This window comes from Ceratosolen solmsi, unplaced genomic scaffold (assembly GCF_000503995.2).
Source record: "Ceratosolen solmsi marchali unplaced genomic scaffold, CerSol_1.0 scaffold41, whole genome shotgun sequence".
Taxonomy (NCBI): domain Eukaryota; kingdom Metazoa; phylum Arthropoda; class Insecta; order Hymenoptera; family Agaonidae; genus Ceratosolen; species Ceratosolen solmsi.
This window is the reverse complement of record NW_011948424.1, coordinates 521,247-540,169: the sequence shown is the minus strand read 5'-3', so window position 1 is coordinate 540,169 and position 18,923 is coordinate 521,247. Positions and strand designations below refer to the sequence as shown.

At 27.7% G+C, this 18,923-nt stretch overlaps 1 protein-coding gene across 1 annotated transcript in view; it reads left to right on the top strand.

The window, feature by feature from the left end:
- thw (chitin-binding domain protein thawb) overlaps window positions 1–18,923 on the top strand; it is a 114,095-nt gene that overhangs the window by 77,172 nt on the left and 18,000 nt on the right. The window contains exon 3 of the mRNA XM_011499896.1: window positions 18,234–18,274. Coding sequence (XP_011498198.1) covers window positions 18,234–18,274 — 41 coding nt within the window. The remainder of the gene's footprint in view (window positions 1–18,233; window positions 18,275–18,923) is intronic.

Below are 18,923 nucleotides of genomic sequence, written 5' to 3'. Positions count from 1 at the left end.
ATTTCCTCGTCTTTACATTTCTTGTGTGTTTATTTGTTTTTTTTTTGTTTTTCCCCTTTAATGCAGCGAGCACATTAAACGAAGTAAGAATTAAGCTTGTTCATTTGCACAAATGCAATTGCAAGTTTCAAGTGTTGTATCTCCCTCTAGTTTACCAATTGCTAATCAAATTGCAATTTTTACTCGAGAAAATAAAGTTACAATAAAGTTACAATTTTCAGGTGTGCCCGTTTTTCTTTTTTTTTTCCTTTTTTTTTCTTTTTTTTTGTAATTTTTTTATTCGTATATAACATTAAAATAATTTTTCTGTAACTGTGCAATGAAATTTTAAAGAAACTTTAATTTTTTTTTTTTAATTTGACTACTGACAAGTGATAAATGATTTATCTAAATCTTATCCATATTTGTTTATTCTGGCTTACAGAAGATATAATTTCTTTGAATAAAATTTACAAATATTTTAAAATATTTGCTAGTATTGAAATAAAATAAAAATCAAATCGAAATTATTCATTATTTTTTTTTTATAAATGAAACAAAAAAAATATAGTTAATTTTTTACTTTTGGTAATTTAGTATTTTTTTCACTATATAAATATTATTGTATGATAGATTGTTGTAGTAACTTTTTTTTTTTTTTTTTTTTTTTTTTTTTTTTTAAATATATGAACATTTATAAAATATAAAATATTATCTTTCAACTCTTTCATAACTTATTGCTTATATTTTTCTTCTTCAATGTATTAAAGCTAATCAAGATATTTTACTGTGAATGCAAAAGTAACTGTAAAAGTATTCCTAGAATGTTGTGAAATGTAATAAGCAAGCACCTTTTCTTTATCAAGATAAAACTTGTTCATTGAATAGATTAAGTAGAAAAATATTTGAATTTGATCAAGAACAAATGTATATTTAATAGTTATCTAAAATTCATAATTCATAACAATACAAAGTGATAATAGAAACAAGTATATAATAAAATAAAAATGGAACAAATATAAAAGTGAACTACGCTATTGTTTATTATATAATTATTAATATAAATCATAATGCTTGATTATTTTAAAGATAGATTAAAAGTTTTAGGTTGACTGTGCGACTATCTTATCAAAGGTCGTTACTCTATTATAGAAATCGCAGAAATTAATTTTAATTAAAATTCAAACTTTTCTTTTTTACATTACTGTGAATTTCTTGATAAAGCGATATATAAATGTGAAATATTAATGTTCAACTTGCTCGATTAAAACTTGAAATATAATAGAAATTTAAATATTTTAAATAGTTCAGAACAAGATTAAAGCTTATATAAATTATGTATGCCTTGTTTTTGAGATAATGCGAATTTTTTAAAATTAAAATACAAGTTCTAATTAGATGAAACTAGCAAATATTAGTTTGTCTTTGAATTTTTATTACTTTGCTAGCTAGTGACAATAATCTTTTTGTTTCCATATTTTTCATATATTTATTAATAATTATACGCTTAGCTTGCCATTCATAGAGCAAAAATGAATTATACTCACAATTGGTGCTGTATCGGTCGATCGATTCTCCGCATTTGCACAAGCATTTTTTTCTTTTAATAAGCGGCCGGGCGGAAACAATTGGTCTTTTGTATTTTTTTCTTCTTCTGTTCGTTTGTATATCGAGACGGCGGAGGAAAGGATATACACATACGCGAGTCTAAATTCAAGGACTGCGCGGAATCGTTCCCTTTTTCCTTTGTAGTGTCGGTGTATGTAGCAGGTGTAGGAGCGAAGGCGGGCTTATAATACAGATCCGCGCATGCAAGGAAGACTTTTCAATGGGTCGCGCCTCGCCTTTGTATTACTGAATACGATCGATGGGCAAGTGAATAAATCACATTCGCTGTGGTCAATCCCCTTTTTGCCGTAGCTCGAAGGAGTGTCGAGACGCAATGTTCTGTCAGTTTAATTAAGTGGCGCCTGTCAACGCCGAGAACTCATAAGCCAAGCATAACTGTTACTGCGTTCCATACGCAATAATACTATGGTAAATAATGAGGTAGCTGAGCTTATCCGAGTAGGCAACAGGCAGTGATATCATTATCATCAAGTTAATTTTACATTTTTTCATTATTCGATGGTTGTTGGAAGTTCGTCATTCCAATGTATCATTGATTGTATAATGTTGGTAACGTTTCTCTCTCTCTCTCTCTCTCTCTCTCTCTCTCTCTCTCTCTCTGAATAGCAAGCAAAGTTTTTCAACAACTTGGCCATAATTACACGAAGTTAGCGAAAAAGCCATTAAAATGTCTATGCCATAATGGAGATTGAATATTTAAAGGGGAAAATACATGATTAGGTGGGCATTATTATTAAGAAAGGATTATCATTGTTAATGACTATAATTTATTTGAATGATATATTACTATTCATTGTTTAATTATATCATAGTATTTATAATAGCAGGTGTTTGCCTATTCTTGTAATTATTTTAACAGTCTTAACACATAATATCAATCAAATCGACTATGCCGAGAATTCATAGTTGTTAATTAACTATACATCAATTATAGGAATAAATGTGCTTTATGATACATTATATAAGCATCTGTCGATAAAAAGGATTGTAATAACGCGCTTAAATATTTTATTTTCACCTGGATCGAAGCAAAGATAAAAATATAATTTATCACCATGATCTAACCATAAGGTATATTTCTATGTACAATAGTCATAAATTCGAAGTGGTTAACTGCAAAAGCATCTACGAATTTCTGTATCTAATTATGGATTGAAAGCAGTGAAAAGTATGAAAAGTATAAATTATTGAAAAATGTACTTTAGCTGTGAAACTAAATATCCAAACTTGTGGTAGAATATAATAAACATATATAATCTGCACAAAAGTAAAGTAAAAATTCCCGATCCCGAGTCGCTCTCATCTACATTAATTACCATATTATTATCGGAATATGTTGGCAGTGAAAATTTATCTAAATCGATTACATCGAAAGTGTGAAAAACAAGCCATACCCTTCTCGTAGAATGCGAGCCGATCGCGAAACAAGGATGGACTCGACGCCACGTGCAACCGCGGCCTTATATCTTTCGTAAGCGTTAGTGTAAATTAGGAAGCATTGCGCATCTGTGCAGTACAGTACGAGTGCAGTAAGTCTTTGAAAGCACTGCGGCGAGCGGGGGGTGGGGGGTGGGGGGTGGGAGGGGGAGGGAAGAGAGAAAGGAGACCGCGAGTGAATGCTTCTTGAAATTCATTGATTAGAAGGTTGTCGGTATGGTTTTATCTTTAGAGAAAATATAACGACTTTATGAGCGAATTATCTATCTAGTTTACACACAGAGGACGTAACAACAATAATATTATTTCTGCTTAAAGGCCATTGATTTTAATCATGAAACGTCCTTTTTGCGTCTTTTTTTTGTTTTTTTTTTTTTTTTTTTTTTTTTTTAATAATTTTATACGAAAATGCAAAGCAATATTTGATTTACGTTATGTTACTTTTAAATTTGATTTTCATTATTTAATCAATGCAATTGTAATTAACAATATTGTATTAAGCCTATTAATTATAATAATATGGCAAGAAATGTTATATATACTTTTATAAATACATAGGAAGTTAAACGTATTTTTTTTTTTAAACAGCGATTGCTATTATTTGTTCAATAAAGTATTCGTAAATAATGCTGAAACAATGTAATGTACAATGCTTTAAATAAAAAATAAATAAGGTTCAGACAATTAAATATAAATATGTTTAAGTGCCATTCGTACTGTCATCCATATCAATTGTTCAAAATAAGTTGATAGTTCGTTTTTATTTTAATTTTTCGGATTTTACAGATTTATAAACAGTAAGTATTTGCTTACAACCAGCGAATTAATACAAACGATTAGGTCATTATGATGTAACATCATTGGATTTGATGGAAAATCGGAAAATATGATTAATATATACCTGATAAATAATATACTAATGCAATATTGATAAAAGAAAAAAGAAAAAAGAAAAAAGAAAAAGAAAAAAAAACAATCCTTTGGTACTGAAAATTATAAGATGAACTATAAAAATGACGAATATTTAAATAAAATATTATTCTATTATTTGGCCTAATTTCTAAGAGTTAAACTATTGAGAAATCGCTATGGTTATTGAAGAAAAATAGTAAGTGTAAAATATAATAATCTACAATATATAATAAAATATAATAATGTCTATATACATTAATACTTAGCTTCGTGACATCGTTATTTTTGTTTAGAATATTTTTACAATAAAAGTCCTTTTCACATTATGATTTTAAGAAAGAAATTAACTTTATGGATAAATATACATCAAGCTTGACTTTAAACTTAATAATACAATTTTATGGAATTAGATAGTGTAGAAAATATTGAACATAATATTAAAATTATGAGATTTCATCATTTTTAATATATATATATATATATATATATATATATATTTAATAAAATCGCTAGTATTCTTTCGATAAGTTCTTAAAATCCTTCGTAATATAATATTATTTCAAGATTAAATAATTAATTTTCTTTATGCTATATCATTATAACTACTTAATCCAGTAAAAAGCAACGTTGTAAATTGTTTGTTATTACTTATTATAGTAATGCATCAGTTAGTCCTAATACCGGATTATTGATATGCATAGTGTAAATAATACTTTAATCATGATTATAGACTTAAAAGGCAAATGTTCTCTCTTACAATATAATGCCTACACATACGAAATAATGATCGTGTAAAGGAGCATTGAAATTACGTAGGGATTCGTCGGGCAGTTCGTTATTCTCGTTAGTATTAGAGACCAGGTAAAAGCGAATTGAATTAATAATATTGCGATTACAACAATCTTTGAAAGGTCGGTGTGTGCAAGATATGCTCTGTCATCATCTTCTTTGGCGAGTTGATATTAAGGGGCATCGGGGCATCGTCGTCAACATCCAATTCCACTAATTTCGTACCGTCGAATTAATGTAAAAGGTTGGACCTCTTTCGGTCACGGTTTAACCCCCTCCCCTCCACTTCCCTCCCAACCCCAATCCCCTCCCCAATTGAAATTACGACAATAAGTGTTTGGAAACGTAGTTTCTAAATTGTTAACGTTTTCTTTTATAAATTCTATTGTTATCGTAACTGTTAAGATTTTTACTTATAAGGTAATGATTATTTGCATTCTACCAGTAATTTTAAACGACTGAAAATACGCCGTTTTATACAATTATTCATTATTAAATTTAATCGGCTTCTCAATTTCATATATATTTATTGGCGAAAACTTAATAGTTTGTTTATTAACGTGTATACATTGTACGGACATTTACACTCGATTCATATGACACACTGCCTTCCGCCATATTGAATAAATAATAATTTAATTTTAACGTCGCAAAAAAATACTACTCATGTCAACGAGCGTATTCACTTACGTAAAAAGCAAATAATTCGCAGACGTAAATTTTATGTAAAATAAAATTTAAAATAAAATTAGAAAAAAAGAATGAAAGAAGGAAAAAGCAATTATTTTGCTTCGATATGGTATTCGATAAATTTTGCAATCAATATTAAATAGAAAGCATATATTCTAAATATTTTTAAAAGTTTCGTTCTATTTAATTATTTGTATTTTTGCATTTTGCAATAGATGCGCGTGAAAGTAGAAATTATTCGCACATTTTGTAATGTACCGAAATTGTGAACAAACAGGCATCTTCGTTGCACCTCGAGACAAGATATTAAGCACAGCCGAGCACATTGTTTTAGAGCATCGCTGCCAATATAAAACATTTATGGCATATTATTAAAATCACAAGTTGTTAATCGCAAGCAGCAGAGGCTTTCTTCATAGGCATCTGCGAGACTTTCCATTTCCGTCGTAATCTAGTCGAGAGGAATGAATGCAAAAATCTCCCTTTTCCCCGGCCCCCGCCGACCAAGCTGAGCCTCCGTAGTGCTCGGCGCTCGCTAAAAGTCAAGGATCGGAGAGGCCGCCGCCGATCAGGCTCATCGCGTCCCCATGGAATGGAGCTCGTGACCTCGTGCGGCCGCTCGGGTAACGGGTCGTGCTGTGTGCGTCCCGTTCTCGCTCTCTTTCTCCTCGAGGATGATGAGCAGCGCCGGCACGACCTTACGAGCGAGCGCGCCGCCTCCTTTTTCTCCCGTGGAACTGTGCGATTCGGGACGGACAATACGCGCCGCCGATTCAGCCTTTAATGCATCGGCGCTCTTTCTTGTCTATCGCCTGACGGGCTTTTTTCGTTTCTTTTTTTTCGTTTCTTTTTTTTTTTTTGCCTTTTCTTATTTATGTGCGAGCCACTCCGCGGGCCGATGCCGCGCGAGCTCGATCGTTTCACGCTTTGAATCCATGCGGCTCTTTATTTTACGACGACTGTGCTGTCGTGTGCGTTATGACGTGGTGAATTATATGAGCCGACGAGAAATTTTAACGGCTAAGACTCGCAGGAGGCTGCTGCGTTTCCAACAATTAATGTGGGAATTATAGGTTATTTTATTTTATTCGCCTGAATTCGTTTAGACTTCAAGATTCGTTTGTACGCTCCAATGGCACATGCAATTAAACAAGCCTCTCTCAAAACTATAATTTTACGCATTCAATTAAATGGCCGCCATTCTTCAAATGTGATAATCAATATACAATGAAATTATTAAATTCATTGTTAAATTGTCTCGAGAGATTAACGAATGCGGATAGTCGGTGATAATCTAGTTGATAGCAATGATTGTCGTAGTAAATGTATTACATTATCTTTCTATCTTAGTACATTTTTAAAATAAAGTTTTTTTTTTATTTATTTTTGCTTCGATCGATACAGTACATACGAATTCGAATAAAAATAAAAATTTTATGATAAACTAAATCAATGAAACATTGTTTTTAATCATTAATAACATATACGTCGGATAGATGTAAATACTTATTTTTTAATTGTCGATATGTTACCAAAAGTCTTTAGTTGATGCAATATATTTTTATTTGATGCTTAAAATATATTTTATTACCTTGTTTATTATTATTATTTTTTTTTTTAATCAATGCTTTTAATGAATAATTTATTAATTTATGAAATGATGTAATGCATCCGAATATATAGAACTTAATATATACACAATTGTTTATGTAGATTTCGTTATCAAACAATTGTAATTTATTTTGATTGAATATATAATTTGATTTTAAAAGTTTATGGGAAATATTCCACATATTAGTATATCAGTTATTAATTATAAATATTTTATACGTGCATATATATATATATATATATATATACACACACACACACACACACACACACACATTGATTATTTATAAAGCTTGCATTATAAATATTACCAAGAGTAGTTGTGCTATTGTTTACAATGCAGTTTTTTTTTTAATTATATTTACAAGGAGCATAGAATATTCAGTAGAGATTCGCTTTAAAGTGCCTCGAGTAGCGATCAAAGCTACAAGAATCTGACATGGGATAATTATTATTCTCGATTCACTTTCACGCGCCTTTCGTTCATCGCTATACATTTTCTGGAGTTCATAGAGCGATCGTCAATTTGCATTTTTGTAATCACGTCCTTAGATCAAGAGTAGAGAGAATCCGATTTCAATAAGAATTTATAAGTCCGTTGACAGGTGTTTTCTAACTAAATGTTAAGGGCAGGGTTTTTTGTTACGTTTTTTGTTTCGTTCAAGAACATATGTTTGTTGCGCCACATATTCCAGATCGATTTTAACTATTCATTATTTCATGTGTCTCGTTTTATAAATATTTTTATTAGACTCTTATTGATGTGTTATATATATTTGCAACTTTTTGCATGAATTTTCTTATCTATTCAAACAATGATATTATTACTTGTTACGGAATAATAGTAATTGATCCTAATAATCGTCTAATGTTTGTTCCTTTACTTATTTTCGATAACTATAAGGTATACCAAGTTGCTTTCTAAATGTCGTATAATATTGTATAGAAATTTTTGTCCTTTTTTTTCGTTTTTGTAATAATGGAATCTAATAATTAGAACAATTGCGGGCTTTTGAATAAATCATGGAAATGTAAAGAACGTTATCGTAAAAGTTTAATTACTGGATGCAAGAAGTAAAACAAGCATGTGTTCGAGCATAACTCGGAGAGTTGTGAAAGCTTACTGCAGAGTTCGGTTAAGATTCCAAAATTATATTTGTTACTATGATTAAAGTACTTCTTATACTTCCAAAACTAAAACTAGGTAATACTGTAATTTATTATGAATTAAGTTCATCTTGTGATTTAATATTCTCCTAACAATATATGCAAATATAACACGAATAGTTTTTTTTTTTTTGCTACAGCATTTTGTATATTTGAAAATATTTTATTATCAAAAAAAAACAAAAAACAAAAAAAAAACAAACAAACAAACAAACAATAACATATTTTTCTTACTATCTATTTTATTTCAATTCAAGAAATATTCTAAATATTAGATAATAAAATATTGTCGAATTAAAATTGCTAAGACTTTTAAGAAATATATTAGAAATTGTAGTATAATGAATCTTATCTAAATGTTATTAATTCAATTTAAACGTACTTTCATATAATAAAATAATAGCTTAACTTGGTAATCCAAGTAAGAATATATATGCGAATTAACTATTCCTTTGAACAAGTACTTAACCGTTTTGAACAAGAGTAGCAATGATACAACGGCTATTGTACACACACACAAACACAAACACAAACACAAAAACAGAGAGTGCGTCTATATGTTTATAGTACTATACATTTATGTGTAATGTGCTTCCGTGTAAATGTAAACGTACTAGATGCAATTTAAACAATACTTTTATTCAGAAATGTATGGATGAATTTAATGTTTGGAAATATCGATTATATGTAAATGCAGATTGTGTAATTTCATTTTGAATTAAATTTATTTAAGTACGAACGTTTTTTACCAGACTTTGAATTTCAAAGTTGTTCAACCATTTTTCTGAAATCTGTCATTTTTGCCCTTTATTTTGCATACGCAGCTCCCTTGTATCGTTTCGTTCGATACGTCGATCGAAATATAACTGGCCATTGTTGATTGCATTTTTTAATTAATAATTTCTTTTTCCGACTTACGTACAATCGGTATATTGATTGTATAAAATGTCTGCGCCTCTATCATAATTTGAACAGAAAAATGTATTTGCGCTTACGCGTATTAACTGATTTTCACTTGCATTTGATATAAGAATATTATTTATTCAATGCTGTGCAAAAATCTGTGGAATATTATAAAATTAGATTATCGGCTCGAATCTATTGTACGTCGTCCGTTAACATATGTATACCTACGAGTAGATGAATATTACAAGGCGTGCAATTGGGTTGGATTAGCGCATATAAAATTCGTTGGATATGCACAGATCTGACGTATGTATTATTAAGCGTAAACGTCTATCAAGATCGGACGATATTTAGAGCAATTTTTCTCGTTGTTTGACCTAATTTTGTTTTTTTTTTTCGTCGATGATGCATTATATGATATAATTATCATTCGTCTTTCTTTTTCTTAATTTAGATTGCACATTTATATCATTTTAAAAGCAATTCTAATTTATTGTTCATAAGGTTCAATGAATAAGTGTGATCGATTTTTAATATCTAATTTTTTCATACGACTGAATTATAATACTTGGTGTTTGACTTGTGACAAGTACAGTAAATAATTACGAAGGCCAGCTTATGCCAGATGAATCCAGATACATGTAAAAATTAAGAATATTATAAATATTTCTTTACACAGAATTATTATATAATTTGAATTGCCTTTAAAAGTGAATGTTAACATCAATGTAAAAAGCCGTTAAGTTTCTAAACAACTTAAAATTATTTTCAATTAACTAAAAATGGACATAAATCTGTAAATAAAGAATGTCAATAGATTTGTTGAAACTGTATAACATTTTTTTAATTTTATTTAATTTTTTTTTTTAATTTTTTTATTTAATATTAATTATCTATTTTATAGTTTGTAATGGAAGTAATATAGCTATGAATTAAATACTATTAAGCTTATGAAATATAAAATTATAATTTATATAAAATTTTATTTTTGTTTATTAATTTTCTTCGAGAATTATAATGTTTGATTTAAATTATAATTTCCAATGCGTAAGAATAATACATCCGTGTCACTTTTTCCGTTTTGTTTGCTCTCTGAGCAGTATGGTGTAATGTTAATTATGACAATTCATTATTTATTTTGTTCTTTCTCATTGTAATTTACTTCGCGAGATTTGTTTGATGAATATCAAAGTAGGTATTACACTACGTACGGTAGTCTCTAGAAACTGGGTTGAGGTATTATTTTTATTTTAAATTTATTTTATTTTGTGAGTGGTATGTCGTTTCATAACGAGATTGGCTAAATCGTGTGTTAAGAAGATTTCGTTTTATATATCTTTTGAAATTACACATACAGAAATTTGACTTCATATTATATTTATATAAACATTCCAAGTACACTACTTTGATCATATATTGGGAAATTTAAGCGTGTTTCGTTGGTTATATTGATAACTTCACATATCTAATTTTTAACTTTTATTAAATTAGTTTTTTTTTATTTTTTGTTTCTTTTATATGTCGATTTGATGAAATTAATATACATATAAATAAATTATATAATATAAACTATCATATTGATCAATATAGATTGGTTAATAAACCTGTCAACGTTATATTCTAGACATTTTTGGAATATCAAAATAATAAAATCAACAATAATTCTTATTTAAATGACATATAATATTAATGAATAAAAATAAATTATCGATTAGTAAAATAATAATGATAAAAAAAAATTTTAAATACTCAAGTTGTAAAATTATTTTAGCAAATTTTTTCTTTAATTTCCTTGAAAGGGACGTGAAGAAAAATGGCTAATTTTTTTTTTTTTTTTTTTTTTTTTTTTTTTTTAATAGTGATTAGAAAGAGGTAGAGATAATTAATTATTATTAATAAAGAATTATTTAAGGGGCCTAGTCAGCGTGAAAATGACCGCGATTCACGGAATACATTTCAGCGATAAGCTTAAACAATAATTTTTAAAAAATGAAAAAAAAAAATGAATCGTCTCTTTTTGCACGATGGGTCTATACATTCAGTGTATACAAGAATAGATTTTGTGAACGCATGGAAGTACTTGCATAACTCCCATTACACCTAAGTACGGTCCAATCGAGATTCGTACGTCATTCATATGAATTGAGCCATTGTGTTCACTTGGTTTGGCGTTGTATGTACACGGTAGCGATTTCACTCGTTGCACTCTTAATGCGTGTAAAGAAAGTAGCGTAATTTATTTGGCTGGTGATTAATTCAATATATACGGAGAGTTGATCGATTATTCTTTATCACTGCGTCAACACTTTAGATGCTTAATTGTATAGTGGAATTCAACGAGCAGTCAATGTGTAGATTATGCAGTTTAAAGCAGAACAATATTCTACCTATGATAATGAACATGATAACGTGCATTTTTATTGCCCTTTAATTAAAATCTTTCACCACACAATATACCTGATATACGTATTGTTGAAGAATGTATCGAAGATTATAATGAAGAATGTTAAGTTTTGCTCATATCGCATTCTACAGAGTTAGGTGACATAGACTTTGTAAGCTTGGCGTTACGTAATGCGAGTTTTTGATCTGGAGTAAGTTACAAGATTGTACTTTCAGCAGAGTATTATCAAATTTTTACATGAGTTTCGAAGTTTCGGAGATTAAGAGACTGTTTGACTTAAGCTCCTGGGATTATAGTAGATCGGGTTAACATACACTCGTACTCGCGCTATTTCTTTCAAGTTTATAGTATGTAAGGCATAAAATAAAATATTTACAATCATGTCGGAACTTGCCACGAAATTCGTACGAAAAAATAAGGATTGGATTATTTTCCAAAATATTGGTATTAATCTTAGAAAATATTTCAACTATTGATTATGTGCATACCAAACGTGAAAAATTCTACCTAAAAAACATCTATAATCTATATTAAAGCATTATCGATTGAACAAAATTCTTAATATGTCGAAGAAAGTAGCTTTAACGATTCGTTGCACAAAAATATTTCAAAGTTCTTTAAAAAAAAAAAAAAAAAAAAAAAAAAAAAAAATATATATATATATATATAATATAATATAATATATATATTATACAAATTATATACGAAGCATAGAAGAAAATTCACCTTCCCGTTATATACCAATCAAGAATGACTAGGTTAATATTGAGATTTCCTAAGAATTTCGACACTTATAGACCATCGTCGAATGATTGCATACGCGTGCGTTACCCTAGATTTGCAAATGCACCTCACACAAGTGCACCCGCGTATACTTCTGGAGCGGCTGCTCTATTGCGAGCATCTTTCCGAAAGAATGGAAAGGTGAGCTGGGGGTGGGGGGAGGCACTGAGAATTACGCCACACGTGTGTCCAGCGTCGGTCCACAACGTATTTATAATTAAAAACGTGGACTATGCAGCGAGCGAAGCAAAGATATTCTCTTGGATGCTTGGATGTTCGATATTAATCGCTCGAAGCTCTCGATCCGGGCATTGCGATACAATGGCCACCGAGCTGATAGTCATCGGCAAGAGATGCTGCTCGATAAGCATTAAGTAGCTCGCGCTCGGCAGTGTGCATTCGCTAAGTAGCGGAATATATTCGCTTTAGAAAGTGTGAGCTCGATTCGATGTTTATAAACTCGCTGAATCGAAGGATTTTAATGCGTCGCACGCTAATAAGACACGTCGGTAATCGATCATTCTTCTACTCGCTGTGTCTTTCTTCTTTCGAGAGCAAAATTTTACTTTACGTTTCGTAGGCAAGAAATTTATCGTTTATGTATTGAGGTTCGGGAATATCGGGAATAGGACTGAGTTATCAAACTCTAATTGTTGTCACGAACATGTTTTTATATTATCACGATAAAGTTGAAAATGTTTATTTCATCGAGCATTAGTATATTTATAATTGCTTGTTTACTATATACTGATGGTTTTAAAAGTACTTCTATGATTAACGATTTATACGTTTATACAATTTTTATACGGATTCATTGTAAAAAAAAAAAAAAAAAAAAAAAAAAAAAAAAAAAAAAAAAAAAAAAAAAAAAAAAAGGTGACTTTATCCAGTTGAAAAGTAATATAGTTTTTTTATTGTACGAAACAAATTGTATGTATAATTTATAATTAAAAAAATCTGAAATTATTAATACAAAATTTCATTTTATGATTTTAACTCGTTGTAAATGATAGCGACTTTGAAGGTGGTAGGATGACAGGTAGAAGGACACAAGACTGGACACGTAATCGAAGTCCATTAAATTTCATCATTGACACGTTCTCAATTAAGATACCGATCCTCTTTTACTTTTCAAGATATCCTTCACAATTGGTTTAATAATTTTTTTTTTGCTTTTTGTTTTGTTGTTTTTTTTGTTTTCAACCTACGCATGACGTTAAATTTCAATTTACCACGACATTTGGTGATATTTAGTAATAAAAATTACTAATTTAATAATTGTGAAAGTTTAGTAGAAATAAAAAGCGAATGCGATTATCGTTTAGCTTAACATCAGTCTAATTTCTTGTATTATTTTAAAACACATGCAATGACCAGTCATACTTAACATTATGCTATGACACAATACATAATTGCAGCGCAGAAATATGCATCTCTTGACGTCAAATTTGATACGGTATTCGTTAAATTATTTATTCTCAGCATTAGAAATTATTCCGTGAATAAGTCATTAAATATAATTTGAACCATAAAAATATTAGTACTGTATTATTTTCTACAATAAAAATTTATTTGGAAAACATTTGGAATTTTTTCTTTAATATTCAATTGGTATTGCTGAATAGTTGTGAAAAATATTTTCAAAAGAAACATAAATAAATAAATAAATAAATAAAGATATAAAGAAATGTAAAATTTTGATTACAATAAAATTACAAATTTTATTTTATAATAAAACTGACGTGCGATAGATTGAATCGAGCTTGTAAATATAATTACAAGTGACAAATTTCGATTTAAATTTTGAAATTTTATCCATGTCTAAACAGCGTCACATTGTCAAATAAGCAACATGATTTTCTATTCAAAACCGTCACTAAAATTAATTATTTATCAAAGTTAAAAGTTATTGATATTCGATTAAAAATACCATGTCACATACGTAATTTATGCTTAAATCCCTTATAAATAAATAAATCTATATGCACGTTTTAGCTTAAGAATAAAATAGATTTTACAATAAGACTTGATTTAATGAATTCATATATTCAGCATTTTAACTTTTCACAATCTATATTCTCTTTGTAAACGTTAATTGAAAAATACATAAAATACCTACGAAAGCTACTTTTATTAGGATAATTATTTTGGAACCGGGAAATACAACGGAAAAGCATGCAAATAGTTCATGAAATTTAAATAACAATTACATTTTAGAAAGGTCCTCATAAAATATATAAAATAAGACATGAGAAACGGATATATTTCTACATGTAGTGTAGGAGCAATAAAAAAGATTAATAATAATAATACATTCAGTAAAAAAGCAATCGTTCATTAATTGTAATAAAAAAAAAAAAAAAAAAAAAAAAAAAAAAAGAAAAGAAAAATCTCAGCCAGATCAACAAGATAAGTCGCATAATTTATTCTTGTAAAGAAGATATTTATTTATACGCAAATGATATTTTAAAATAGATTTTTATCTTATATATATATATATAAATATTGTCGAGACTCGATGACTAAGGAGAGATGCAGAATGTTCAGTCAGACGCATCGATACCATTACTTTGCCAATTTCATCAATCATAATGCGGATGCGAATCATGCTTTTTTTACAATCACTTATGCCAAAATTTCATCTAAATATTTTTCCATCCAGATATTTTGAATTTTAATCGACAGTTGATTTATGATCGATCCGACCCTTCTATTATCTCCTACTCCTTAATATGCTTTTCGACGAAAATCGTTTTCTTTATGTCAATATAGGTTTTGTTCGATTTACAAAAGCATGAATTTTTATTTTATATTTTTAAATTTAAACGCGTATTTGCCCTATCATTGGCATTTCTTTCAAGTCATTATATTTGTAGCATATTAATTAGAAAGTACATGTTGATATAGTGAATGTTTTATTATGAATGTAACTACTGTTTAATTCTCAATTGAAAATCGCTCATAAATTTTATAACCACAATAGGTAATATATTTAAGACGATAAAATAATTAAAAAAAAAAAAAAAAAAAAAAAAAAATAAATTTCATGTACGCATGTATGTATTGTTGATTAGCGTCATGGTGATTCAGTTAAAAATTTGCTTTCACATTTAGATAAAATGATTCACTTAAGTTTTATCACTTAAAGATAGGTGCTATTTGTATTTTGATATCGTATCCTATAATTTATATTTCAAAAATAAAATCTCATCGCAAGTACGATAAAAATATTAATGATAAGTATGAGAATGAATTTTCTTTCAAAAGCTATTGACAAACATTAAACTGAATAGAAGTTTTCGAGTAAAATTGCAGTTACGATCAATAGAACATTTTCTCATTCATTCGCTTAGTAACGATTATTCATTCCATTCACCAAATTGGCAGTGAAAAAATTTATTGACTAACTAAGTCAGTATATGTTTTCCCATTTCCTAGATACCCAACAATAACATTGCTTTATTCTTTCAATACTCAACGTCTTTTTTGGCTTTTACAATATTCGTAATGGTTTGTAATAAAATGACGCGTCAGTTTCATGGGCACATCTACTCTTCCTTTTTTTCATTTCATGCACTACCTCGAGATGGAAAGATTTACCTTTAAGGCCACATACGTGCTCGACAGCTTGACAGGTACAATTGATTTGCCAGATCCTTTTCGGATGCTGTATTGTATTTATGTCGGTAAGCGTAGTTGGGTCACACACTCTGAGTCGAGTGATTAATTAATCAATGGTGGTATTTCTTGGATTGCTCGTGTCGTTTCACATCATTTATTTATCCTTATTTAAAGAGATGGTGTGCTTGTGAATATTTTATGAGCTTTTAAACTGCTTATTTTTACTGCTGATGCGCACTGCTTATAGAGAAGAAAGAAAGGAAGATTAAATTTTTATAAGACATCGATTCAATTTTTATATAATAGTTATAAAAAGATAGTAATATTGAAAATAGACTTAATATTAAATTTTTATATTATATTAAAAGATTTTATATTTATAGTATTACGTGTCCTGTCATTATTTATTTTCAAATTATATAAAATTTTTTCAATAAAATAGATTTGATTCTGCATAAAGTATTGGATAGAATTATATTACGATTTAAATATCATGGGTAATGCAATAATTTTTCGAAAAATATTATATTTTAAAATAATACAAATTTTATCTATCTGATGGTATATTACATTAGCGACACTTTTATTAGTGATGCTGCTGGACATTTTATTGATTATAAAATAAAAGATTGATTATAATCACTATGATTTATAATTGCATTAAAATATAAGAAAATATATTGTATGCGTGGAACTTGATTTTATTATATTGATTTCAATATATTAACCTCGGTATTAAGTTATATTAAATCAATATTTAGTACATTCAAAGCAATTGAATTATAAGAAAAGGGAATAATAAAAGGAAGATATTAAGTTTTCAATTATAAATATTTTAAGAATTTGTGTTAATTTTTTCTAATTAGTTGATTACATTAATTTATTTAATAAATTTATTATTTCTATTAAGATTTGATATATGATATACATTTTTCATATATTTTATCTAACAAATTTAATTTGAATTTGAAACAAATACGATTTGACTAATCTGCAATTTGTAAACACGTACAAATGTCAAATGAACGTTGAGTTTTTGCGTATATTTTTGTGTAATATCCGTTAAAAGCTTATTTTCACTAAGTAGAAATATGAAACAATACTTTTTTTTCACTTTGGATTTTGTGAAATCAATAGATTGCGATTAAAACCTCTTTGGGGACCTACGAGCCAATTCATTTTTTGCAAGCTAAGATACGGAACGTAAAAAGATACTACTGGGCAATGAAATTATTGAAAGTGTCACGTAAAAACTAATATATAGGAAAAAGAAATACATAAATTTCTTTTGAATTATAAATTGGATATACTAATAATATTTCATATATATTTTTCTTTCAGAGAAAGTGTAGATTCATATACGTATCATTAATTTTATTATCAGTAAATAAGGATTTCTTTACATAATTTATTGATTAATTTAGAAATAAATTGTTAAAAAAAATAAATTCTTATAGATATTAGAAGATATATGAAAATACAGAAATTCTCGAAAATATATGAACATTCTATTTCTACTGTTGGGTATTGAGGAAAAGTGTTGGTAAAAAATATTGTAAAAAAAAAAAAAAAAAAAAAAAAAAAAAAAAAAAAAAAAAAAAAAAAAAAAAAACCAGTAAAACCTTGTAAATGATTATTAGTACAAGAATTATATATTTGAGGAAATACATATAAAAATTACAATAGATTGAACGATTAGTTCAAGTTCAAAAGTAAATAGTAACATGTATTATTTCAAAAATTAAAAAAAAAAATTGGTTCGATGTGCATACAAAACGTATTTACTGAAAGAGTCTCACAGGTGAAGTACGATTGAAGTAAACTGAAGTGTTCTATTATTGTATTGTTATAAATGCTAAGTAGCAAATTTTTTGTTTTAACAAATGAAATTATGAAAATAACTAAAAACAACTATATTATATATAAATTCGAGGGTGATGAAACTCGTTAGTAATAAAATGTTATAAATTCGTTAGAAAAAAAATGATATAAAATAGAAATATATATATATATATATATATATATATATATATATATATATATATATATCGATAGATGTTTCTTCTCATTTGGAAATTAACAAAACTAGTCTTTTAAATATTAAAACTCATCATTGAAAACATTTTACAATTGAAATTTATTTCATAAAATTTCTATACAATATTATTGTTTAATTTAGTTTCATAATAATTTTTTTTATACGAATGTATTTATTTTCTTCAATAAAAGTTTATTATCACATATTATAATTACTTACCATTATTTTAATACAAAATATTTTATGAGGGATTTTTTTTTATTTTAGGTATTGCGGCTACTTTTGTTCCAGGTCACTGCGGAGAAAAGGTTAGTTTACATAAATATGTATGACTTCGTCATATGTGTAAAAATAAATTTTTCAATATTGATGGAAATATATATTTTATACATCGATTAATTATCAAAAAACTAATAACCTAAATGCAAACTTTAATTTGGTTATTCTAGTTATATGATGTTGCAAACGTAATGTTAAAAAAAAAGAAAGTAAGAAAACACATAAACAATAATACAGATTGTCCACTTATATATATAAAATAATATGTAAGATTGAATTAAATTAAATCTTATAATTCGAATACAAATTTCATGGATATACACTGATATATTAATAATTTTATAATTACATAAACACAAAAATAAATAAAAACAAATAATGACATAAAAACAAATAATAAGTTTTAGTAACAACGTCTTTTATTATTTTTTATTAGATAATATTATTTTTTGTACAATCGTAAGACTTGTGATAAAAAAAAATTATGTTTCTAATTGTATTAAAAGTATTCTGCTGTATATAAATTATAATATTCTAAACTTTATCATTGACTATTAGTAAATGCGTTTCATTTTATTAAACTAATGATACAATTGTGAAATATGACATTTAGATTTAAGTTCATTTATAAATGAATCAAAGTAATAGTTTTAAATTTTTTATGTGATTGAAATATTC